This window comes from Myxine glutinosa, chromosome 9, assembly GCF_964187855.1.
Source record: "Myxine glutinosa chromosome 9, kmMyxGlut1.1, whole genome shotgun sequence".
Classification (NCBI taxonomy): domain Eukaryota; kingdom Metazoa; phylum Chordata; class Myxini; order Myxiniformes; family Myxinidae; genus Myxine; species Myxine glutinosa.
The window spans coordinates 26,717,779-26,745,181 of record NC_136269.1 but is presented as its reverse complement, the minus strand read 5'-3'; the positions used below and the strand labels follow the sequence as shown (position 1 = coordinate 26,745,181).

Sequence of the window (27,403 nt, the reverse complement as noted above, 5' to 3'; positions counted from 1 at the left end):
CAAAGAAAGGTTTGGAAATACTACTGAATTTATTTACTATTTACACACATAAGCAAAAAGCAAGCAGTCACGTTTATTTACAACACATAAGACGCAGGTGACACAGTGCAAATACTAGCTTATACAGACTTAATTAACCCAGGGACAAGACACACAGAACAAACTCACGTACACAAGAAGGGTGGAGGAAAGGAATGAATGCTGGAAGGAGGAATGGGAAGGTTCAGCTGGGGCAGATGGTTCGGGCTTGATCCCACACGGGACGTCGGCTGGACCTCGACGGCCACCGATGCCACCGCTATCTGGTCCCCGCGGGGTAATGGGTTGAAGCTGCCTGGTGGAGTCAACGCTGCTTGTGGAGCCAAAGCTGCTTCTCTGGCTCACCTCAGGGCGCGTCTGCCGTCTCGGGCGCAACTGCTGGTAATTGACCTTGAACCTTCTCTCTCTTGGCCCTGGTGTCTCCTCACCACCGACAACTCAACGCAACCAACGCAACCACTGACCACTCAACGCCACCACTTCTCACCACCGACTTCTTACCGCAACCAACGCAACCACTGACCCTCCACTGACGACCAATGCACTTGCTTCTTGCATGCGCGCCTTTTATAGCGCCTCCGGCGATTAAGCCGCCGGCCTTCAGGACACGCCCATCGGGGTGCTCACCTCGGCCCTGGTTGGTCGCGCGACCCTCTGGCTCCGCCCTTGATGACGACGGGCGGGCACGCCTTTCTTCCCCGGTCCGAGCACATGTTCAATGGTGGTTTTGGAGGGGAGGTAATTGGCAATCGAGGCTTGGCAATGACGAGAGGGGATGTGAAAGGAAATGGAGATTTTGGGGATGGGAATGAAAGGGGATCTATTCTCTTTCACTGGTGCAATGGAGTACTTCAATTAATGGGAGACACAGCCTTACCCTAAAACACAGAATAAGACATAACTATCAAACAGGGGTATTCTATTATTTGGCTGACGTGTATGCTTGTGGACTAATTATGGGATGCCCTTTCACCTTTACACAGCTCCGGAGGCAGGGGGGCGCAGAATAACCAATAATAACAATTCACACAATCAAAAAAATATACAGTTCTCATATCCGCAACAATATCATCAAAAAAGTTATAGTTAAACACAAATATCATCAAAAAAGTTATAGTTAACCACACATATCATCAAAAAAGTTATAGTTAACCACACAAGTATCATCAAAAAAGTTATAGTTAACCACACAAATATCATCAAAAAAGTTATAGTTAACCACACAAATATCATCAAAAAGTTATAGTTAACCACACAAATATCATCAAAAAAGTTATAGTTAAACACAAATATCATCAAAAAAGTTATAGTTAAACACAAATATCATCAAAAAAGTTATAGTTAAACACAAATATCATCAAAAAAGTTATAGTTAACCACACACATCATCAAAAAAGTTATAGTTAACCACACACATATCATCAAAAAAGTTATTGTTAAACACACAAATATCATCCAAAAAGTGATAGTTAACCACACAAATATCATCAAAAAAGTTATCGTTAACCACACAAATATCATCAAAAAAGTTATAGTTAAACACAAATATCATCAAAAAGTTGTAGTTAACCACACAAATATCATCAAAAAAGTTATCGTTAACCACACAAATATCATCAAAAAAGTTATAGTTAAACACAAATATCATCAAAAAAGTTATAGTTAACCACACAAATATCATCAAAAAAGTTATAGTTAACCACACAAATATCATCAAAAAGTTATAGTTAACCACACAAATATCATCAAAAAGTTATAGTTAACCACACAAATATCATCAAAAAAGTTATAGTTAACCACACAAATATCATAGCCACACAAATATCATCTAAAAAGTTATAGTTATCCACACAAATATCATCAAAAAAGTTATCGTTAACCACACAAATATCATCAAAAAAGCTATAGTTAAACACAAATATCATCAAAAAAGTTATAGTTAACCACACAAATATCATCAAAAAAGTTATAGTTAAACACAAATATCATCAAAAAAGTTATAGTTAACCACACAAATATCATCAAAAATGTTAGAGTTAACCACACAAATCATCAAAAAAGTTAAAGTTAACCACACAAATATCATCAAAAAAGTTATAGTTAAACACAAATATCATCAAAAAGGTTATAGTTAGACAGACAAATATTATCTATGTAATGACACGTATGAGACAATAGTTTAGCTAGTCCGAATTTTTTCACCTTCATCAATTTTTGCATAAATGAAAATTCACATAAAATAAGAAAAATGTTCGAAGGTAAAGGGCTGCAATTCCCACCCATGGGAATACCTTTAACCTGTTGAAACATTATCCCACAAAAGGACACAAAAGTATTAAATAAAATAAAATAAACAGCTTCCTTCTGCTTATCAAAACAATAAAAACTTGAGTATTAATTTTTTTTTAAAGAATGTTCTATCACACCTGACACATAAAAACTTATTAAAAGAGTTAAAAACCTTGTCAATTACTTTGAAGAGTGAATCCCTTACTCGTGCTAAATCTAAATTTGTATATAAAGTTGAAAAATCAAAAACCTCAACAGACTTGATATTGAGGCATCTAATCCTATCTAAGAACTCCAAAGTAGAAATAATGCTCCAGAAAGTGTTAACACCAGAATCATTGTCAATTGCCAAACATTATTTCCTGAACTGTTCCCTAACAACTTGTAAGCCTGAAATTCTGTCCAACTCTAACTAACACGTCCAGATATACAGCAACAGTACAATCATTACCATTCTTGTTTTTGCAATCAGACTATCTGGATAAATAATAACTTAGACTTAGAACGAACGATTATTTCATCATGCACAGGGCACATGATGTCATGAACAATTTTGGCCGTGTACGGAGTGGTTTGGTACATAAATCACGATCAGAAGGATTCAGTCGATAATTCATGAAATTAATGGAGACCCAACCTCCTTCAGCTTCTTGATGTTCTTCTTCATCACTGACTTCTGGTGCTGCGACCGTATTTTGGGGCTATATTCTACTTTATTCTTTATTCTATATTTTCACTTGGCAGCACATTCCTGAAACTTCTGAGTCTTCTTTCTAACTAAAGAGAATAACTTCAGTGTGTGCGTGTTGATGACATGCATGCAGCAAAACCCTGAAAATCCTCCTTCAGAATTCTCAGCTGCATTAGCATCTGACGACTGGTAGGCCGCCATGATTGCTCGTGACAGTCAGATCTGCACCGAAGCACACGATTGGTTGATGTGCACACGTCAGTGCTCAAAGCGTAAGTTAAAGGTGCTGTGTTTGGGCAATATTTATTTAATATGTTGTCAAATTTTCGGATGTATTTTTCCATATTGTGAAACAATGTGCATAAGTTGTGCTTGACGAATTTCAGATATGAGTACACCTGCTCACTACTGGAGCGGCAAGAAGGGTCATTCCTCTTTGGGGTATATGGATTACAGTCGATCTATGGTCGGGTCTCAAGAACATTGGATGTGTGTTCATTCACCAAGTTTCTTGTGGAGAGATCGCCATGTGATTTAAGCATTCGAGCAAGCACTCCATTCAAAACCGTTAAGGAATGGCTGGCTTGGCAAGCGCTAGCTAGCTGTTTGGTAAAGGAGCACAACCCGAGCTTCTCCCTTTGTTTCGTATGAAACAACAGGAGCGAGGTTCAAAAGTTCGCTACGAAAAATGCCACGGTAGCGGCAGAAAGGGCCATGTTATTAACCCAACATTTGTGGGTTATATAGAGTACAGTAGATCTTCGCTCAGTTCTGTAAGTAAACCTTTACTTCACGGATGTCGGAATTCCTCCAAATTTCTTCATTTAGTGTTATAAAGAGCATTAGTGACTGTTTAAAAAGCTAAGCATACGTGCTTGTGATTTATAATATTTTTTACCTCCTGTAGAAGCTGTTGCTCCCATGGAAACGCCATTATAACTATAAGCTATTTATACACGTTATCACTGCAGGAAAAACGCCTTGGTGAAGTGGGACATTATTAGTATTGATATTGTTTTGTAATAACATTAATAAATATGCGATTATCATAAATGTTGTTATTGAAAGCGTCTTTGGAAAATCGCCACGATAAAGCTAATTTAACATTGATATACACCTCAACCTGCAACCCCATTGAGGGCAATGACGGGGAAAACACGCTCGGGGGAGAAACCCCCCTTGGGGAGGGGGGCAAATGAATGCACTACAACCTTCATTGTGTAACCCTTAGTCATCCTGTCAAGTTTCGTTGAGATTGGATAAGTAACGAGGGAATGTATTGGGGTCAAAAATTCATCAGACAGACAGACCCCAATTGGCGTATTTTAGTATGATGATGATGATGATGATGATGGCGATGATTAGTTTTGTAATATTTTTACACAACATGTCATAGAAACAGGTAGATACGTGACCTGGGTCACAAAACTAAACAAAACGGGGGCTCAGTCCATGGTCTACATGGTCTCATGAAAAAAAAAAAAAAAACATTTTGTATCCATACCTCAAAACTTTGAAGTTTTTCCTCATTTTCATAGTCTTCAACATGACAACTCTGTAGTAATGACAAGCGAGACATCAGGTGAGGTGGCCTGGCAGGACAGAGGTCTATGTGGAGGATTACAATATCGAAGGACTTTGGTTCCAAAAATCTTGTAGCACAAATCTAACGAGAACGACACTCGGTAGAGTGTGTATACTTCGTCAGGCTTAACAGTTTGCATTTTGTATACCACTGATATGTCTGATCTGGATCCAAACCTCAACCAAAACAAAATCGATCCGTCCTTGTTGTAGTGAAAATGTATCAAAGTTGAACCCGGGAGTGATGCCCACTTAAACCGCAGAGGGGCGTCTATAAGACCTCGGACGTCCGCTACGCTGAGCCACTCCTGTGACATTTTACTATGACATGTAGTCTTGAATGGTACGTACCCGCACATATATTCTAGGCTTGCTTGCATTGACTAATATAATCGATCTTTCCTATATGATGCCAAGATCCTGATATCTATTGCATGATTGTATTTTACAGGATGATGCTAAAGATCTGATTGAGATTAAACCGACCTATGGGACAAAGTTGTGGACTTGGATGATTTTCACAACATTTAATCTCAATCAAGATCTACGGAAATGGCGGGACACAAGATGATCATGTACCGACATTCAGCGCCGACCCACAAGCTGTGGATTCGGGCTCGGAGTTAACTCACTGGCTCAAGTCACTGGAGAACCAGTTCGGAGCCCAGGATACCGTTCCCACTGCTGAAACGAAACTGGCCATGCTGCAGACTAAAGTGGACCACCACGTCTACAGGAGCATTGAACGATGTACGACGTACGATGCCGCAGTGGCAGAGCTAAAGCGAATTTACATTAAGAAACGGAGCGTGGTGTACACCAGGTATCTGCTCTCACCGCGGCGACAACAGCCCACCGAGTCGATCGACCGCTTCGCCCAGGAGCTACGACAACTACTTGCGGACAGTACTCAAGAGGTACGCACTCACGAGCAAGTCCAGGATGATCTTGTCTGAGATGCTTTTGTCTCTGGGATCGGCTCTTCGACTCTTAGGCTAAGACTTTTGGAGACAGCTGACCTGACGTTCACGGAGGCTCTACGGGTGGCACACGTCTACACTGAGGCCCGGGAACAATCTACCGCCTATGACCACACACGGGTCGTTGCGGGGACTTCTCAACTCGTGCGACCGGAGAGGGCTACCGCCGAGGATACGGGAGCTGACTCGACCACGCTAGCGGAGCCCCTGGCCGCTTCCAAGGTGGACTCGGATTCCGGCTTGGCGGCAGCTACGGCGGCCAGGCCAAGGCCTGTACGAAATGCTACGTGTTACTTCTGTGGCAATCGACAGCATCCCAGGTCGGCGTGTCCGGCTCGGGAAGCAATATGCCATTTGTGTTCGACTAAAGGACATTTTGCAAAAGTCTGCCGAAAGACCGCGCGGGGCGCACGAACTCGCGCGACCTTGAATGGGCTTATCGCCGAGCCAACGGACCGAGCACAGAGCGGGACGCCTCACCCGGCTTTGATGAGCGGTCCTCCTCCTCGTGGGCCCCTGGCTGCACGCTCGTCCTTGGTGAGATACATCGGGCCGCCGAAACAAATGGCGCGAACACGACCGACCGCGGAGCGACCGTCCTTGACTGGCATCCAAATGCCCTCCGAAGGCTACTCATACAATCGACAAGCTCCTGCTTTGACGCGGCAAACAATGCACGTGACACGAGCGCCATCCGACGGCAGCTCGTACGAACTACACGCTCTTGCCTCAGCATGTGAAACTACAGTTGGCTGCGATCCTTCTCGCGTGACACGAGCGCCCTCTGATGGCTGCTCGTACGGACTACAAGCTCCTGAAGCTCCTGCTTTGGCACGACCAACTATGCATTTGACACGAGTGCCCTCCGGAGGCTGCTCTAACGACCGGAAAACTGCAGCCGGCGTGGGATCCACATGCGAGGCGCGATCTTCTCGCTCGGATGGCTCAATACCTGCCGGATCTTCCGGCCTTGCTCAGGCCATTATTCCACTCATGGTCGAAGGCATTTTTGCGCGGGGTTTAGTCGACACGGGGTCTACGGATAGTTTTATCGATCATCGACTGGTGCGTAATAATGGGTGGCCGGTCCTCGGGACAACACGACGGAACTTTATGGCCTCCCAGGGGCTTAGGCTCAGCACAAAAGGGGAATGTCGATTGAAGCTTGTGATAAAGGGACGCATGTTTCCAGATGTACATCTCATGGTCTTACATGCTTTATGTGCTGACATTCTGTTAGGACACGATTTTCTTAAGCGACATGGACGTTTGGAAATGGAATTCGGTGGGACTGACACGCTTGCTGTGTGTGCTCTCGCGAAAATGGGAATTGAGCCTCTTTCGCTGTTCCCCAACCTGACCACTGACTGCACTCCTGTAGCGGTAAAATCACGGCGCTACTCACGAGCAGACGCGCAATTCATTGCGGAAGAAACGGCCCAGCTCTTAAAGGAAGGTATCATAGAACCCAGCCGGTCGCCGTGGTGGGCCCAGGTCTTAGTGGTGCGAAGTGAAGCCCATCGCCGACGTATGGTAATCGACTATTCACAGACGGTTAATCGCTTTACACAGCTGGATGCCTACCCCTTACCGGGGATGGACGCGCTGGTACGACAGGTGGCCCAGTACTCAGTCTACAGCACTCTCGATCTGCGTAGTGCGTATCATCAGATCCCCATCTCTAGGGCTGATCGCATCTATACCGCCTTTGAATCGGGTCAAAGGTTATACCAGTTCACCCGACTACCTTTTGGGGTGACGAACGGGGTCTCCTGTTTTCAGAGGGCTATGGACGACCTCGTTACTAAGGAGAACTTGACAGATGTCTTTGGATATCTGGACAATTTACGGTTTGTGGGTATGACCAGGGGCATCACGATGCTAATCTGAAGCGCTTCCTCGAGGTCGCGCAGAGGTATCGCCTAACCATGAATGAGGCTAAGTGTCGTTACTCTCTACGCACGATAGATCTTCTGGGGTACACCGTGACCCATGGCTCTGTCGCTCCAGATAAGGAGCGTCTGCGACCTTTGCTCGATATGGCTCCGCCTAGCGATCGAGCTTCGCTGAAGCATGCTCTCGGGCTGTTCGCCCACTATTCAAAGTGGGTGCAAAATTTCTCCGCGAAGCTCTGCCCCCTTGTGGCCTGCGACATGTTCCCCATGAGCCCAGCCGCCTTGGCAGCCTTTGGGGGCCTTTAGGCCGACATCGCTGGCGCCGCTGTGGTGACGATCGACGAGAGCGAATCTTTCGTCTTAGAAAGTGATGCCTCGGATCATGCGATAGCGGCGACACCCTCCCGGGGGGGGGGGGGGGGGGGCGCCCTGTGGCTTTTTCGCGGACTCTCACCATTGCCAGAGGCATTCGTCTGTCGAAAAGGAAGTGTACGCGATCGTCGAGTCGATTCGGCGATGGCGACCGTACTTACTCGGGCGGTGCTTCCAAATCATCACGGACCAACAAAGCGTAGCGTTCATGTACGACACCTTACATGCTCAACGCATTAAGAATGAGAAAATCACTCGCTGGCGTATCGAACTCGCCGACTTCTGCTACACCATCAAATATCGCCCGGGGAAGGATAACCTGGTCGCCGACGCCTTATCGAGGCCGGCTACGTGCGTGGGTATCATAACTCTGGAGGGTCTGCGCACTTTGCACGGCACTATGTGTCATCCTGGGGTGACGCGTTTCGCTCATTTTGTGCGTCGTGGTAATCTGCCATACTCGATTGAGGACATCCGCTGGCTCTGCCGCGACTGCGCTATATGTGCGGAACTCAAACCGCGTTTTTACAACCTCCCATGGGGACGCTGGTTAGGGCTACTAGACCGTGGGAGAGATTGGCAATGGATTTCAAAGGGCCGCTGCCGGTGTCGAGTAACTCTCGTTATCTGCTCACTATCGTTGATGAGTACTCGCGATTCCCTTTTGCTTACACATGCGTGGATATGACGGCTGCCACGGTCATACGGTGCCTGCAGAATTTGTTTTCTATGTTTGGGTATCCGGCCTACGTGCATACCGATCGGGGTGCGGTGTTCCTGTCTCAGGAAGTGAGAGGTTACTTGCTCCAAAATAATGTCGCTTCGAGTTACACCACACCGTACAGACCCCAGGCGAATGGGCAGGTCGAACGCTTCAATGGGATTATATGGAGGGCCGTCATGCTAAGTCTCAGGACCCTCGGCCGTGGCCTCGATAAATGGGCTTGGTCGCTACCTGCGGCGCTAAACTCGATCAGGGCTCTACTATGTACGGCCACCAACCAGAGTCCTCACGAGAGACTGTTCCACCACCCTAGAAACTCGGGTAGTATCTGATCTTTACCCAGTTGGCTCGCTGAGCCGGGGCCGGCCTATCTCAAACGTGCGGTTCGCACAAGCAAGTACCACCCCTTAGTGGATAAGGTGCAGGTACTCCAGGCTAATCCCGAGCATGCTCGTGTGATGACGGCAGATGGACGCGAGTCCACTGTCTCCATATGCCATCTTGCCCCATGTGGGGTCATCGACCCTTATAGGGATATTGCCGAACCGATCTACGAGTCTATGGACTCTCCCGAAGCTTCCTCTATGGAACACCTGCCGTCCCTTCCTTCGCCAAATACACCCCTGCCTGAAGGCCCTGAGGTGCCCCCTCTGACACCTGCCTCCAGCGGCTACTCCGAAGCAGGGGCCTCCGGGCTTGGGGAGGCCGTACCCGGTAGTTTCCGGACATGTGCTGGCAGGGTAATTCGCCACACTGACCGCTACGGATGGACCGACTGACATGGAATGACATCCCCAATCAATTAATGCTGACGCACGCTTGATTCCTGCCTAGCGGCAGTTTAGTTCTAACGGCGGGGAGAATGTAGTGAAAATGAATCAAAGTTGAACCCAGGAGTGATGCCCACTTAAACCGCAGAGGGGCGTCTATAAGACCTCGGACGTCCGCGACGCTGAGCCACTCCTGTGACATTTTACTATGACATGTAGTCTTGAATGGTACGTACCTGCACATATATTCTAGGCTTGCTTGCATTGACTAATATAATCGATCCTTCCTATATGATGCCAAGATCCTGATATCTATTGCATGATTGTATTTTACAGGATGATGCTAAAGATCTGATTGAGATTAAACCTACCTATGGGACAAAGTTGTGGCCTTGGTTGATTTTCACAACACTTGTTACATTCCCAACTCATCCACCAAGTTTTGTAATGATCCGTCCACAACTTTTTGAGATATCCTGCTATATATCGTTTTTTTGGCCCTATCTCTCAATGGTGAAGAATCACTTACAAAATTCGAGTAACCAGATCCGAATCCGGATCTTCAACAAAATCTAATTAATTAATCGCTGACACATACACAACCTGTCCACCAAGATGGTCCGAATCCATGCACAACATTTTGAGATATCATGCTCATTAACAAAAATACATCGAGTTTGCATGTTCAATGTGTCAAAATGTTTGTCATTGCCATGTCATTAATATTTTTACGGCGTAGCCCATAGGTCAAAGCCGTCTAGAACAGTGTTTGTCCGTCTGTATGGATGTCCCCTCAAACGTATACCAATCAGAGCTGAGGACCTGGTCACATGACAGGGTGATGTGATTACGTCTGACGTCATTATGGCGGTATGGCGGCTGACTATCCACACTCCGGCATTTTGATTCCAATTTTGTTCAGGCCGAACATATTGTCGAACCTGTCATATATCACAATCGCCATGCTCTACCTTTACGCTTTTCATTCAGTGTGAAACACAAACAAACCGATTGTTAAAATGACCATCAAATATCGAAAGCATCGGCGTTACGTCTCTTCCAACAATGCGGTACGTATCGGCCTTAGGCTTCATGCTTCACCTTAGGGCTGCTTCGGACAAATTAAGCTCAGGTTTCTTAATACAGTAGTGTATTGTTTCAGTTGTATCAGTTTCGTAATAGTAATAATAATATAGTAAATATAACCATAATACTTTAATCCCAATGTCATGATAACAAAGTTGATGGATTGAAGCGGTGTATGGTTCAAAATTCAATGATAAGTGGTGTATGGACTAACAACCATGGAATTAAGGAATTCACCACAGTTTTTTGATAGCATGTTATTAACCCAAACATTGTGGGGTATATAGATTACAGTAGATCTTCCCTCAGTTCTGTAAGTAAAACTTACCTCAGGGATATCGGGATTCCTCCAAATTTCTTTGTTTAATGTTACAAGCAACATTAGCGACTGTTTAAAAAGACAATCATATGTGTTTGTGGTTTATAATATTTTACAAACCCGGCTACGCCGCTGTTAGACTTTTGGTCTTGTTTTTTTAATACAATATGTAGGTATGTGGAAAAATGATGTGACGCACAGGAGAAGGCAATGTACCAATAGTCGGTAAGTGGCACAACAGGCAGGTGCAACAATGGGAATATATAAACAGGAAAGGGAGAGAGAAAGAAGGAAACACTGAACTTGAGTTTAAAAATAACGGGTCAGGGAGATAACAAGCATAGAAAATATCACAGGTAGAAATGTAGGATGATGCGAGGTGCTGGTGTACTGCCAACTTAAAACCTTGGAGAGAAGATTGCGATTATAGAGGAAGGTGATTCATGAGTGAGACAAAAGTGGGTCAACGGTCGTTTAGAGAATTTGGACAGAATTTATAAATGTTGTTACAGTCACTTACCAGTACAGCAAATATAATACACAAATCTGCTACAATGTCCAGCAATTATAGTAATCAGCCACATCCTAACAACCATGCAATTAGCAATTTGGTATAATTAGCAGCAAAGCAAAAAGTACTTCCATGTAACTGAAGATGGATTACTCTCTAAGATCGCTCTGATCAAATTGGCTCAAAAGGTGGAGATTACGATGCTCTCATGCATACACTACTGCAGTATGACCGATCCTATAGTGGTTGCAGTGAGAAAAATCAGCGTTTGGCGGTCCGTACAAAAAAAAGAAAAAAGGTTCAAGATCAGAATTATCTACTATGAATAGATGAGTTGTGTGTGTGTGTGCGTGTGTGTGTGTGTGTGTGTGTGTGTGTGTGTGTGTGTGTGTCATACTTTTTGTGTCTACTTATTATGTACGTCTATTAATTAATTACGTACTATTCAAATGCCCTTTTAATCCTTTAAACTACTGAGACCCCTTAGACTTTGGAAGACCCTTTAACACAAGACCCCAAGGAACCAAACATCCCTGAGGAACCAAAAGTCCCAGATGATCCAAAAGTCCCAGAGGACCCAAAAGACCCAGATGACCCAAAAGTCCTTGATGATGAAAAAGACCCAGATGACCTAAAAGTCCTTAATGACCCAAAAGTCCTTGATGACCCAAAAGTCCCTGAGGACCCAAAAGACCCAAAAGACCAAGATGACCCAAAAGTCCTTAATGACCCAAAATACCCAAAAGGACCCAAAAAGTCCTTGATGACCCAAATGTCCCCAAGGACCCAAAATACCCAAGAGTCCCCGAGGACCCAAAATACCCAGATGACCCAAAAGTCCTTAATGACCCAAAAGTCCCCAAGGACACAAAAAGTCCTTGATAACCCCAAAGTCCCCAAGGACCCAAAAGATGCAAAAGTCCCCAAGGACCCAAAAGACCCAGATGACCCAAACATCCCTGAGGACCCAAAATATCCAAGAGTACCCGAGGACCCAAAAAGTCCTTGATGACCCAAACATCCCTGAGGACCCAAAATATCCAAGAGTACCCGAGGACCCAAAAGACCCAGATGACCCAAAATTCCTTAATGACCCAAATTACCCAAAAGTTATTGATGACCCAATAGTCCCTGAGGACTCAAAAGACCCAAAATTCTGCGAGGACCCAAAATACCCAGATGACCCAAAAGTCCCAAGAGTCCCCAAGGACCCAAAAAGTCCTTGATGACCCAAACATCCCTGAGGACCCAAAATATCCAAGAGTACCCGAGGACCCAAAAGACCCAGATGACCCAAAATTCCTTAATGATCCAAACAACCCAAAAGTTATTGATGACCCAAAAGTCGCTGAGGACCCAAAAGACCCAAAATTCCCTGAGGACCCAAAAGACCCAAGAGTCACCAAGGACCCAAAAAGTCCTTGATGACCCAAACGTCCCTTTGGACCCAAAAGACCCAGATGACCCAAAAGTCCTTAATGACCCAAAATACCCAAAAGTCCCCAAGGACCGAAAAAGTCATTGATGACCCAAAAGTCCCTGAGGACCCAAAAGACCCAAAGGTCCCAGAGGATCTAAAAGACCCAGATGACCCAAAAGTCCTTAATGACCGAAAAGACCCTAAAGTCCCCAAAGACCCAAAAAGTCCTTGATGTCCCAAAATACCCTGATGACACAAAAGTCGCAGAGGACCCAAAAGACCCCCCTGAGTCCAGCAGGCAGGTATGCTACAAGGCCGTGAAGACCAATTAAAATTTAGTACAACGGCCCAACGGGCCCCCTAGTGAAACACAAATGCATAACTATCAAATGTCACCATAGATTAGGCAGCAAAAATGACCGTTTTCAATGAACGACACCTTTTAATAAAATATTACACAAATAATAAGGCACTTACCTTTGCCATTATATCAGAATATGCAATATACAGGTCATCTTCTTCAAGTTTGCTGGAAAAGAAAAATGCAGCATTCATGTGCAGCATTCAAAATGCAGCGAAAATGCAAAAAAAAATTTTTGGGGAAACAAAGCATGTTGAAAAAACAAAAAGTTCAATATTTGTAACCTGAAAGGATAGTGAAGAGCTAATACACTTAGGCCTCCAAGATTAATTTGAGAAGGAATTGTGATAGAAATAATGTACGGCCAAAAATATAATTTTGAAATTCTACATTGTTTCTAAATTTTGAATTATACCACCAGACCTGCAAATTTGACATTACAGTTTATAAAACATGAAAATTACCTTCTTTCTGTCAAAGCAGTTCGACTAAAATGCAGGATTAACTGATGAAGAGGATCAGGATTTTTACTCCCCACCTCTTCTTCTCCTTCATTCTTTTCAGGCTTCTGCGAACAGGACATTGCTGTAAGATCAGATGCATACAAGTCTGCCTGGAATGTATTAAACACACATGTGAACACAAAACCCGATGTAAAACTAGAGAGTTCATAGAACACATTACCCCGTGCTGTCCTGAGAAACAAGAACCTGGGCGGCGTCAACGAGCGGCAAATTTGATTGGCCACGATGATGTAAAATAATGTAATATTTTGTCCAAGTACTGCTAAACTTTGTGTTCACGGTATTCAAGTACATAATTCAATCGAAATAAAATAAAGATTTTGAAGTTGGAGAAAAAAATCGGAAGTCCACTGCCGTTGATGCAGCATCTTATACACCAATTTAGGTGGTAAATTGTTGGCCTGTTGTTTGTGTCAGAAGGACAGACAGACAGACAGAAGTGAACGAATTGCTTAACCCTGATTTTCGCTTCATGTGCGCAGGGGTAATAGGTACGATTTTGGTACATACAGCAAGGTCCTCAATGAGTTTGTCTTCAAAGGAGTGTGCCTCGGTCTCCATCCAACCCTTCTGATATCCACTCAAGAACAGGTTGATGCCACGATGTCTGTAACAGAGGATTTGTAGTACCGTTAACTCAATAAAACATTAGAGGCCTTGTCCGTGTGCCAGTTTCATTTTGAACATTATGTAACACATTAATGTTGATGTGAGAGAGTGTTCAGTCCGGTGCATGTATGATCACAAATATCACAAGGATCACAAATCACAAATAATGTCTGTAAAATTGTTTGCAAATGTCAGTGTCCATAAAATGTTCTCAAATGTACATGTCAATGCGTTATCATCCCTGTAGTGTTCAAAAACCGGAATGAGTTGAGTTGAAAGCTACAGTTGATACAGCTATAATTGAATTTATTTTGTGGTGAAGAAACCACCCAAGCAATAACAAGAAAGAGCAATCAGAGATTCCAAACCCTCGCCAGGACGTGTTTTGGTGTTTTTCAAGGCTTTTGTGGTAAAAAAAAAAGGCGGCTAAACCACGTGACCAATGATGTCGTCATTTTTTTTTTCTCCACCAATTTATCCATATATTACGCTCAATAAATTTCATCTTCATCAGATGAAGTTTTGTACTTGTCGAATTATGACGTCATAATGGAGGAACCTATGACATCATCATTAACATATGCTATTCCCCATGGAGAGTTATTTAGAATGAGCCATGTCTCATTTTTTCTATGCAGCACTTTCGGAGATATAGAGGTGCAAAGTTTTTCGGTTTTTCCAATATGGCGCCCATACCACGTGACACATGACGTCATAATTATCATAAAAAAGTTATACAGGAGGATGTGCACCTATGGTGAAAATTTCCTGTCAATCGGACCAACGGTTGCAGGGAAAATCATATTTATTCTGTGTGGACAGACAGACAAACGGACTCAAATGCAATACCCTCTCCTCTTGCGAGGTTAATGATAACATGGTGCAGAATTATTATTGTGTTACAAAATTAACCAAAAACATGTTAATCACTTTAAGGGTCTCCATCACCTAACACCCAATTTTTTGGGAAAAATGAACGATTTAGAGCCATAAAACTAAAGCTAAAACATTTTTTTGGCATATTTACCAAGTATATCATCAGCATTGCTGGAAACCTTTCACAGTGACGCTTAAAGGCCAAAAGCAATGGCGATTTTGGAGTTGCATGTTCAACGTCATATGCATATTATTTATCTGTTAATATACATGCACATTTGGTAAATTGACCACCTCAGATAAAGATTCTGCACGAGGTAGTGAATATACTCAATACAGCCACAGATTATCCACAAAATATTTCATAGAACACAATACCCCGCACAGTGCTTAAGTACAGAGTGGCCACAAAGACCCTATGCATAATAGTGTGTCCTCTGTTATTTGTTTTATTTGGTTTCCAGGTACGGCTTCAGCATGACGGACTCCAGTGAGTACACGATAGAAGAGAGACTGATTACTTGTGTTTGGGTTCACGACCGCGCACGAGAAGGAGCATAAGAGATAAAGACAAGATTTTCGCAGAGGCTCTAAGCCAGCCATAGGACGACACCGTTCCTCCATAGGACGACATGCGACACGATGCGGGCATGGGAGAAGCAGACTTTATCAACAGGGAGTGTCCTTGATTTAAAGTGTACTGGTCGTCCAGCATCATGTCAACGCCATGTGGACATTATTGAAGCGTCCTGCTCGAGATCACCACTGAAATCATTTCGAAAAATATATTTTGAGTTGGGCATTCCATGCTCAACAGTCCAAAAAATAATGAAAAAGGATCTGGGATTGAAGCCATTTAAGCCTGGATGTGTTAATAAGCCTTCCAATAGAGATTTTTTTTTTTTTTTTTTTTTTTTTTTGTATACAAGATCGAGGCTCGTGAAAGAGCGAACATTAATCACACAGAAAGACAAACCGACACATAAAACATATAACATCGGGAGCGGTAGACAAGATGGGGAGAGAGGGGGAAGGACACAAACACAACATTTGAGAGCAGGGACCGAGAGACATGGAGACATCGAGAGATCTGAGAGAGGGCGAGGGCTTTGGGGGGGGGGGCATGGGAAGGGGGCGGTGGGAGAGGCATAAAACATATGGACACTGCCAGGACTTCCAGGAAAGAAGTTGGAATTTCAAACAAGGTGGATCTGGGGTGAATTAGCGGGGGTAGAAAAGATCAAGGTTTTGGATGGGGGAAGATAAGAGATGGTGGTGAACAGATGTTTTAAAGACATGGAGGGAGGAGTGGGATTGAAGGGAGTGTGGGAGTTTGTTCCAGAGGCGGGAGAAAAGAGGAATGAAGGAGTGAAGGTGAGCAGAGAGTCGAGATTTTGGCAGTTTAACCATCAGAGGCTTGCTGGCAGATCTTGTGCGACCTGTAGGAATATTTGGGGGACAGAGCACAGAGAGAGCTGGGGGAGCAAGGCTGGAGAGGAGTCGGTAGAAGACAGAAAGACCACCTACCTGCCTGCGGTGAGTGAGTGAAAGGCCCTCAGAGATAGCTTCATCGCGGGAGATTCCAATGATTCTGAAAGCTTTGGTTTCAACAGCGTGAAGCCGAGCTAGGTGTGAGGCAGGAGCACCAGCCCATAGGGGAGAACAGTATTCCATTGAGCTGCGGATGAAAGCCTTGTATGTGGTGAGCAGCTCAGGTGTGCCTAGGAAGGACTTCGCACGACGGAGGATGCCCAGTCGGCGACTGGCTTTGCAGGCCAGCTTGGAAATGTGGTTTTCCCAAGAAAGATCATGGCAGATAGTGAGACCCAAAATCTTGAGCGACAGAACTTCTTGGAGAGGATTGTTGAGAAAGTAGATGGGAGGGTTGTCCAGTCGATCTTTTCGGAGAGACATAGTAAGAGTGTGAGATTTGTCAGGATTGAAAGACATGTTCCACTTGTTTGACCAGTCTGTGATTTTGTCCAGGTCTTCAGAGAGTGAGGAGGCTGCAGACTGCCGATCTGAGGGAAGAGGAATGGAGCGGCAGAGAGTGGAGTCATCAGCAAAGAGATAGAGAGGATTTTCCAGAGAGTCGGAGAGATCATTGATAAAGACCAGAAAAAGCACAGGGCCCAGCACACTGCCTTGGGGAACTCCAGCCTGAACAGGAAGGGGAGATGAGAGAAATCCATTCAGGGCCACACGTTGACTACGACCAGAGAGGAAGTCTGCAAGCCATGCATGGAGATTTCCATGGATACCATAGGAGTAGAGTTTGGTGAGCAGAGCTGGGTGCCAGACCGTATCGAAGGCACGTGATATGTCGAGGGAGACAGCTCTAATTTCCTGTTTGGCATTGAGGACCTCCATCCATTGTTGAGACAGGAGAAGCAGCATGTCCAGAGTAGAGTGACCTGGTCTGAATCCAAATTGATGATCAGAGATCAAGCCATTGGAGAAGAGGAAAGATTTCATATCCGAAGCAATGATGGATTCCATGACTTTGCTGACAATTATAATTGGGAGCAGGCTGATTGGTCTGTAGTTAAAAGGATCTGTTTTTGCACCTTTTTTGTGTAAAGCGGTAATGTTTGCTGATTTCCAGGATGCTGGCAGATGACTTTGAGCAAAAGATAGGGTGAAAAGAACAGAGAGAGGGTGAGATAGAGTGGCAGAGCAGGATTTTAGGACCCGTGGGCTGATGCCGTCTGGTCCAGTTGCAGAATCAGAGTCGAGGTTAGACAAAAACTCCTCCACCTTGTCAGGAGAGAAGGACAGGAGAGACTTGGCTACTCGTGAGGTCACTTGCAAGGCTCTTCTGCAGCGATTTCCCACCATTAAATTTTAAAAAGCGTATTTTTTTCAGACGAGTGTGCTATTTACCTCAGCAATCGATCCAGGAATGATTACTTTTGGTGCAAAGAAAATCGTCATTTAAATGAGGAAATTGAACAGCATCCTCCTCATGTCATGATGTGGGCAGACAATTTCAGAAGATCACTTCATAGGGCCATATTTTTTCGATACAAGTGTCAATCACACTGCTTATTTGAACATGCTTCAGACGTGGGTTGTTCCACAACTGCGTGAGAGAGGTCTCGAGGCAACAGCTATCCTGCAACAAGATGGTGCACCAGCACATTACGCTCTTGCAGTTAGAGAATATCTCGACGACAAATTCAGTGGACGATGGATTGGTTGTGGATCTGAGATAGTGTGGCCTCCTCGAAGTCCGGACTTAACAACATGTGACAACTCGCTTTGGGGCATTGTGAAAGAGGACATTTCTCATCTCCACCTAACAACAGTTGAATACCTCAAAATAGCTGTCAGGGGCTGCTTTTATGACCTCCAACCCTCAACATGGAAGAGGATGTCCAGAAGAACATGGAGAAAAATTCAAATTTGTGTGGCAAATGGAGAGGAGCATACAGATAGATTCTAACAAAATTCTAACTGTGTGCGTAGGGACTTTGTGGCCATTCTGTATATCCAGGAGGGTCTTGACATTCACGGGGGTTACATTTATGAAAATCTCTGTGAACCGCAAATTCGCAGACTTAAGGGGTAATGGGGAAAATACGGTTAGGGGCGTCATCTTTCAAATTTGTCCAAACTGTACCCTTAGTTGACATGTCTGTGCATGGCTTTTGTGATATTTATTTTCACGAAAAAAAGTTATTAAGATTACATATAACTAGGGCATTGCCCGTACTATATCTATATCTAAAATTATATCCCCCCCCTCTATTTACATGAAATGGTTTGGTCCAAAGCGAACGGCTTGCGAGTATGGTGACAATCCCCCCCCTCTATTTACATGCAATGGTTTGGTCCAAAGCGAACGGCTTCCGGAGTTTGGTAAAGAAATCGCCATCGCGTGCACAAACGCGCAGGAAAGCGAATGAATCGCAAATTCGGTTTTATTAGTTTTAAAACATAGTTTAACGCCAACATAGTTTGCAAACGTGAAATAAATGAATACGCTCTCAAATGTGCCATCCGAGGCAGAGTGTGTCCTCCACGTTCGGCACACGCGATCGTTCGCTGCTCTCTGATTGGTTGAATCGTTTTTTGGACATAGCTCGGTAAGTAATTGTCCGATTAATATGAAACCTTGAAAAGGCACATCCTCGGGTCCCCAGCAATATACCTGGCAAGTTAAAAGTATATCGGACCCGTGGTTGTCGAGAAACAGCGGTCACAGACAAACAGACGTACAAACGTACAGACGTACAGAGATTACTGGAATTATAGATAGATTACCTTGTTGTTTTACGTCATCAAGAAACCTTAGCAGTCATAAGAGTTACACACACACACACACACACACACATATATATATATACACACACACACACACACACATCTCGTTTTTTCATTTCTGTTCCTCACAATTCTATCTCTCTCTTTTATTCACACACACACACACACACACACACACACACACACACACACACACACACACACACACACACACACACACACACACACACACACACACACACACACACATCTTGTTTTTCTATTTTTGTTTCTCACAATTCTATCTCTTATGATTTTCAATACTTATTTCTCTTTTTCAATTTTTATTGAAGAAAATGCATTTTATTAATTGTACAGTATTGGTTGTTCCTAAACTTAAATATAAATAGTTTAAAGGATTTCTGTAAATGATGTTAATTTCACAACATCCCATATTCAACTTTATTTAAATTGTAAACCTCAAAATATAGTTCCTCTACCAAAAGCAAGAACCTTAACCTGTAAGTAATTGACGAGTTGCCCGACTGCATGGATCATCACCTGGGCACCGGATATTTACACACACACACACACACACACACACACACACACACACACACACACACACACACACACACACACACACACACACACACACACATTGAGATCTGGGAGGGCTCCGTTCCACTTTTTCAAAACCCGCATTTGGAGATAACAACCAACTACACACACTGAAGTGATTGTAAAACACAGTCTCCCACTGGACGGGCTAAATATATCTATTCATGACAATATATTTTTAATTTGTGACTTCATGGGATGTGTTTGATTTTCAAAGGCAAAGCACCAGTCTGTTTTTACTTGATCAAGAGCAAGTATTTGATATTGTTAGCCAGCAATTAGCCCGCACAGCAGGAGACGGGGTTTTGCAAACACCTCTGTTGCTGTCTGTCTGTGTGTGTGTCTGTCTGGAACGTAATTTTTTTTTTTACCACATTTGAGCTTTTGTCATAAAATCTACCATATAAAATACATATAAAATACAAATACAATCAATGTGTGATTGTGTATTTGTGTGTTTGTGTATTTGAGTGTTTGTGTATTTGTGTGTGTCTGTCCCCCTTCAAAATGGTAGGTTTTAAAGGCTTTGAGTAACGTTTTAGGGGTGATTTGAGTGGGAATTTTAATGGGCAATCTTTCAACACGATAGTGTCCACCGGTTGAAAGACCTAAAAGACTTCATGGACCCAAAATACCTGAATGACCCAGGAGACATAAAATACCCCGACGATCCAAAATACCCAAACGACATTGAGGACACAAACGACCCAGAGGATGCAAAAGACCCCAAGGACCCAGAAGACCCCAAGGACTCTGAAGACCCAAAATACCCCAAAGACCGAAAAGACCCTGAAGACCCAATGGACCCCAATCACGCCAAATACACCGAAGACCCAAAAGACCCCGAAGACCCATAAAGACCAAAAAGACCACAAAAAAACCAAAAGACACTGAACACCCAAAATGCCCAGAAGACCCTTAAATACACCAAAGACCCAAAAGACCCCAACAACCTTGAAGACTGAAAATACCCAAAAGACCCAGAAGTCCCTTAAATAACCCAAAGACCCAAAATACCCCAAATAACCAAAAGACCCTGAAGACGCAAAATTCCCCAAAGACCCATAAAGGCCAAGAATACACAAAATACTCCAAAGACCTGTAAAGACTGGTCGTAGTCAACGTGTGGCCCTGAATGGATTTCTCTCATCTCCCCTTCCTGTTCTGGCTGGAGTTCCCCAAGGTAGTGTTCTTGGCCCTGTGCTATTTCTGGTCTTCATCAATGATCTCTGCGACTCTCTGGAAAATCCTCTATATCTCTTTGCTGATGACTCCACTATCTGCCACTCCATTCCTCATCCCTCAGATCGGCAGTCTGCAGCCTCCTCACTCTCTGCAGACCTGGACAAAATCACAGGCTGGTCAAACAAGAGGAACATGTCTTTCAATCCTGACAAATCCCACACTCTTACTATGTTTCTCCGAAAAGACCGACTGGAAAACCCTCCCGTCTACTTTCTCAACAATCCTCTCCAAGAAGTTCTGTCGCTCAAGCTTTTGGGTCTCACTATCTGCCATGATCTTTCTTGGGATAACCACATTTCCAAGCTGGCCTCCAAAGCCAGTCGCCGACTGGGCATCCTCTGTCATGCGAAGTCCTTCCTTGGCACACCTGAGCTCCTCACCACATACAAGGCTTTCATCCGCAGCTCAATGGAATACTGTTCCCCCCTCTGGGCTGGTGCTCCTGCCTCACACCTATCTCGGCTTCACGCTGTTGAAGCAAAAGCTTTCAGAATCATTGGAATCTCCTGCGATGAAGCTAACTCCGAGGGCCTTTCACTCACTCACCGCAGGCAGGTTGGTGGTCTTTCTGTCTTCTACCGACTCCTCTCCGGCCTTGCTCCCCCAGCTCTCTCTGTGCTCTGTCCCCCTAATATTCCTACAGGTCGCACAAGATCTGCCAGCAACCCTCTTATGGTTAAACTGCCAAAATCTAGGCTCTCTGCTCACCTTCACTCTTTCATTCCCCTTTTCTCCTGCCTCTGGAACAAACTCCCCCACTCCCTTCAATCCCACTCCTCCCTCCAGGTCTTTAAAACAGCTGTTCACCACCATCTCTTATCTTCCCCCATCCAAAACCTTGATCTTTTCTACTCCCGCTAATTTAACTCAGATACACTTTTTTTTAAATTCCAACTTCTTTCCTGGATGTCCTTGCTGTGTTGATATGTCTTATACCCCTCCCACCTCCCCCAAAGCCCTCCCCCTCCCACATTTCTCTCGATGTCCTTGCTGTCAAATGTTGTGCTTGTGTCCTTCCCCCTCTCGCCCCATCCTCTCGCCCATCTCGCTCCCCTTATTTTGTGTTTTATGTGTCGGTTGCCTTTTTGTGTGATTAATGTTAGCTCTTTCACGAGCCTCGATCTTATATACAACATAAAATATAAAATAAAAAAAAGGCTGTTAAAGACCCAAAAGACCCCGAAGACCCAAAAGACCCTGAAGACCCAAATATCCCAAAGACCTAAAATATCCCAAAGACCTAAAATATCCCAAAGACCCAAAATATCCAAGTTGGAACAACATCGGCAAATGCATGTCTGAGAAATGGTTGAGGATGTGCTCAACATCACGTTTTATGCCTCCGCCCCCGAAGGTGACCAGAGGTATTATATGTTTTCGGGTTGTCCGTCCGTCCGTACATCCGTCCGTATGGGCTAAACCTCGTTTTTCTCAGCAACCACATACCCGATTGAGGCGAAACTTTAAGGGTAAGAGTGGCACCCATGCAGAATGTTTTCATCATAATTGTGATGTCATAGGTCACGTGGTATGGCAGCCATCTTGTAATAAACACAAAGAATTAAAAAAATATTTCTCGGAAAACACTGAATGGAAAAATTTGAAACTTGGCACTTTGTCAAGTACTCCCAATTGGGAACAAAAGCATGATAATGATGACATCATACGCGAAGTGGTAACCAGCCAAAAATGTTTTAATCGAATCCCTTATCCTAAAAATCTGAAATTGCATGCACATGATCTATGATCCATTTGTATTGAAATATTAAATTTATGACATCATCGGTCACATGGTTTGGCAGCCATATTGGATTTAACATAAAACCTCCAAAAAACATCTTCTCCCAAACTTCCAAATCAAATGACTCGAAACTTTATGTGTGTCATTGACTAGGAATGGCGATTAAAAGATGACCATGGAAACATCATTGGTCACATGGTGTGGCAGCCATATTGGAGGAAAATATAAAATAATTATATCTCTGAAACCACTTACCCTATCGATGCAAAATTTTACAAATATCACCTAACACCATTGTTGCATATAGTTTGAAAATGATGACATTGTAGGTTACGTGGTTTGGCAGCCATCTGGGATAGAAAAACGAACCTTATCCGATCAACACAAAACTTCATAAACGTGACCCCCTTCACATACATATGCAGAGTGTACATTTTAAAAGGTAATATGCCACGTGGTGTGGCAGCTATATTAGTTTGAAAGCTGATATTTAAAAAAATACCTTCTCTGAAACCGCTTCACCGATCAATGTGAAACCTGTCATGACTGGTGAAAATGTGATACTTGAAAACAGCTGAAGGGATTTAAATCAAACTTGTTTATTTTTAAGGACAGTGAACGAGGGTATCTACCCATTGTGGGACTATGCGGAGGCATATTGCCGAAACAATCGCATTGCTCTAGTTTATAACTAAAATTCCCGCCAGTCAGCCATCTTTGATCGCACCGTGAACACAAACACAATGATGTGCAAATGTATGCCGTCATGTATTGTCTTTGTGCCAAGTATGAACAAAATTGTTCCATACATCTCCGAGATATGGTTGCGGATGCACGGACACACAGATGCACGGACGGATGGACACACGGACAGATGTACAAGGCCATAACCCCCCCCCCCCCCACCTAAGTCAAATGAGGGCTAATAATCAATAATTAATGATAAATTTCATAAAAACATTAAATTGGATGAAAACATTTTACATTCTCATGTGGAGCAATACAATTGCTGCAGAATCATCTCGAAGAATAAAATCTCAAAAATCTGCCCATACCGTGGTAGATTGTAGAAGGGTGCCATGCGAAAGCAGGCCACCACAGCACGTCGGCGCTGCTTGGATAACAGTTTGTGCCAAACTGCCTTCCTGGACCTGTGGGCATGTTCGACCTGCAGCATAAAGTGACACGAGTGTGGAATTTAGCTTACTGTGTGTGCATCAATACCTGTTCACAATTATCTATAATCTATATATAATGGTAGTTACTTTTCCCTATTACGTGCGTTTCAAAATGGCGTATGAGTGCTAACAAGGCATTTTGCCTCTTAATACAAGCAATTGGCCACAGTGGATATACCACACACACACATACACTTCTCCTTTTATCAAAAATATAGTATAATTTCCCATGGGCTCCGGAACCAAACAAACAATATTTTTAGAACAGCCCTCACAGCTCACATAGTTCCCCCTCGCCCCCCCCCTTTCTCGACATGATTCATAGTAAATACTGTATTATTCTTTTTAAATTACCCTCAACATACACAAGCCCCAGTTATGTCCTTCCCGTTGGTGTTCAAAATCATGCAGACCTGATATGGAGTCTCCCTCATGGAAGTCTTCCTGATACATTCAGCTCCCATGATCATATAGCTGGCACAAGCTTTGTGTATTTTCCCATCACGAAGACGTCCTTTGCTGATGAGTTGGTTACCGTTACTTGGTAATGACGTGCAGCATCGTCTTTACAATTGCAGATGTCAATGAAATAAATCACCAAGCCTGCCATGTTGACATGAGGCATTCACACAAGGTTGAAAGTCCATTCACTACATATCCGTCCGGGGTTTGTGCAGCACACACCCGTCCATTTGGGCCTTGCACCGGCCCACATGGTTGGGAGATTGCAGTACGGACAGCTGCCCATTCGGCAATCTGAGTAAGCTCTCCAATTCTTTCGTTGTGCAGAGGCACAGCACTTTCTCTCAGGTACCTTTCCAAGTATTTCCGGCTTCTTTTAGAAGCTTTGTGAGCCATTTTAGGTTAAAAAAAAAAATCATTATCTCGCACACATATCTGTTTCTCGGGGTTTATGTGCATGTACATTGTACACTGAGCATTCTGTGGTGGATTAGGTCATTTCAAAACTCGCGTATTATGGCAAGCTAGCGAAAGAAAAGTAAAAAAAAACAAAAAAACCTAAATAAATATGTCATCAAAATGTTAATCATAGAAATGAAAGTTAATGAAGACATTTTATTTCATTTTAAATACTTTGCTTGTGTTTTGCAAAATTAAAAAAGAGCTGTCCCAAATAAGTGTTGAGACTATCAAAGTTTGTGACCAGGTGATGGCTGTGAATGATAACTGCTCTCTCATCATGCTTGATAACCTGCCCAAAGCATATTTTAAGCTTCTGTAAAATGTCCGCTCAATTTTGAATCTATAATAATAAAAGGCAATGTCCGTACGTCTGTCCGTCCATCCATCTGTCTCCTCCATAACTCCAAAACCATGATACCTAGCAGCCCCAAACTTTGCATGCATACACCTGGACCTCCAACAGATTGCAATGATGAAAACTGTGTGTTTGGGTGTGTTATAACAACCTTTTTGAAAATGATTAACGAGGTGCTCATAAGAAAAAACCTGAAAATGCTTTTCCAATATGGCGGCCCGCCATCTTGGTCAGCCCACTGCCACTCGTTGGGTTCTTAAGCACCATTTTGTTTCGGCCTATTCAAACATGACTTGCCTCGGAAACACGATCGATTTATCATTACATAATTGAAGCATATCATCAAAATCTGGATTTGGATATGAGGATTGGATGCTGTAGACTAAATAAATGTCTAAATCTGGAGTGAAATCTGACAAAATTTACCATATCTAGCGATTTTTATAACTAAGTGTATATATTCATTTATTTAAGCGAGGCTGTGGAGGTGGGGGAGAGGCGGGTTCTTCTGGGGTTAGTTTATTTATTTATTTAACTTAATAATAATTTTTAACTTAATTCATACTTCCATGGGATAGGGTGTCACCCCAATGTACCTGCGATCTGTTTTTAAAATTCCTCGGCCATTTCAACCAGAAGCAATCAGCTTGCTATCGCTTGCCAAGCCAGCCGTTCCTTATCACCCATTTCGTTGGAGTGCTTGCTGGAGTGCTTAAGCCACTTGGCCATGGCTCTACGAATTAAGTCAGAAATACCTGTGTACCTAATTAATTAGTCACAAGGCCGGGGAAGTTTGGGTGTGTTATAACACCCTTTTTGAATATGATTAACCACCACTTGGTGAATGCTATTCAGGCTGCTTTTGCAAGTCATGGCGTTACAGTAGACAGAGCTCCCTTTTTGTTTTTACATACCCATTTTTTATTGACTAACATTTTTGTGCGATATACTAACCCTCCCTTCCCTCCCTTCCACTCCCCCTTTCCCTTCCCCTCCCCCATTCCTCTTCCTTCCCCCTTCTCCTCCCCTCCCCTCCACTCTCCCCCTTCCTTCCCCCTTCTCCTTCCCTCTCTCCTAGAGTCTCTGTATAGAGAGAGTTACGACAACCCGGAATTAGAAGCCATTTTGTTTCCATTGTTTGCGCCACGCACTAGTGCATTGCCCGCTAGTGTGTATACATTGTGTGTAACCTAGTACAAAATTTAAGTGCCTACATTGTGTAATTTGTGATTTGCACCGTGCCCCTCGCTTTTGATATGATTTTCTCTTAGTCCAAGGTAAGAATCGGATTTTGTTTATTGCAATAATCTTTGTTCAGAAATGTAGTTTTATGTGGGGAGGAGAGGGAGGAGATAGTCTGGGATCCGAGGCCTGGAAATGTGTAAAAAAGTGATTTTGAAGTGACACCCTGCTATAAAATGTTTGACCCCTAGATCATGTCTGTGGGGGTGTTATCCACCAGAAAAGTGACTTTAGCAAGGTAGTTTGGATTGCGCGAATTCTGTAAGGACGTTTTTTAACTTGGGGCGTCAACTGTAAAAAAGCAAGAAATTTAGGGGTAGGGGAAATTCAATTGACCATATATCCCATAATACAGGGGTGAGTGCATCAAATTACCACTCATTCTTTTTGTTATAAATGTGGCTTTTATATGAAACATGATTCAACGTGATTGGACCATCCATGAGGTCAGCAGAGGTCAAAAGGTCACGGAAAGTGGGTTAAGCTGGAAATTTAGCTCCTTTATCAAATAATTCACATATGTATATGTCACAATATGTTCCTTGCATCCCTCTACTGTTTCTGGCCTATATTGATCGTAATAGTGATGGTTTACTGTGGTGGTTGATGCTTTTCATCTTTTGTGTGGTGCTAGGGATTATTATGCTACATTTGTTTCAGCAACTTGCTTCACTCTTGCTGATCTTTATGATTACCATCGATCTTCAGCCTTAAACTTCCATTCAGAGACACAAGATGGTGGTAGTTTTGATGCTACAACAAATATAATTTATCAGTACACATTTGAGGGAGAAGGAAGTGG

The 27,403-nt window shown here is 43.5% G+C and overlaps 1 protein-coding gene across 1 annotated transcript in view; it reads right to left on the bottom strand.

The window, feature by feature from the left end:
* The window catches only part of LOC137435793 (ryanodine receptor 2-like), a 633,328-nt gene that overhangs the window by 203,808 nt on the left and 402,117 nt on the right, over positions 1-27,403 (bottom strand). Inside the window, exons 75-79 of the mRNA XM_078785085.1 lie at positions 23,958-24,070; positions 14,076-14,172; positions 13,506-13,609; positions 13,158-13,209; positions 4,524-4,574 (exon numbers count right to left, since the gene is read on the bottom strand). Of these exons, the coding sequence (XP_078641211.1) occupies positions 4,524-4,574; positions 13,158-13,209; positions 13,506-13,609; positions 14,076-14,172; positions 23,958-24,070 (417 nt within the window). The remainder of the gene's footprint in view (positions 1-4,523; positions 4,575-13,157; positions 13,210-13,505; positions 13,610-14,075; positions 14,173-23,957; positions 24,071-27,403) is intronic.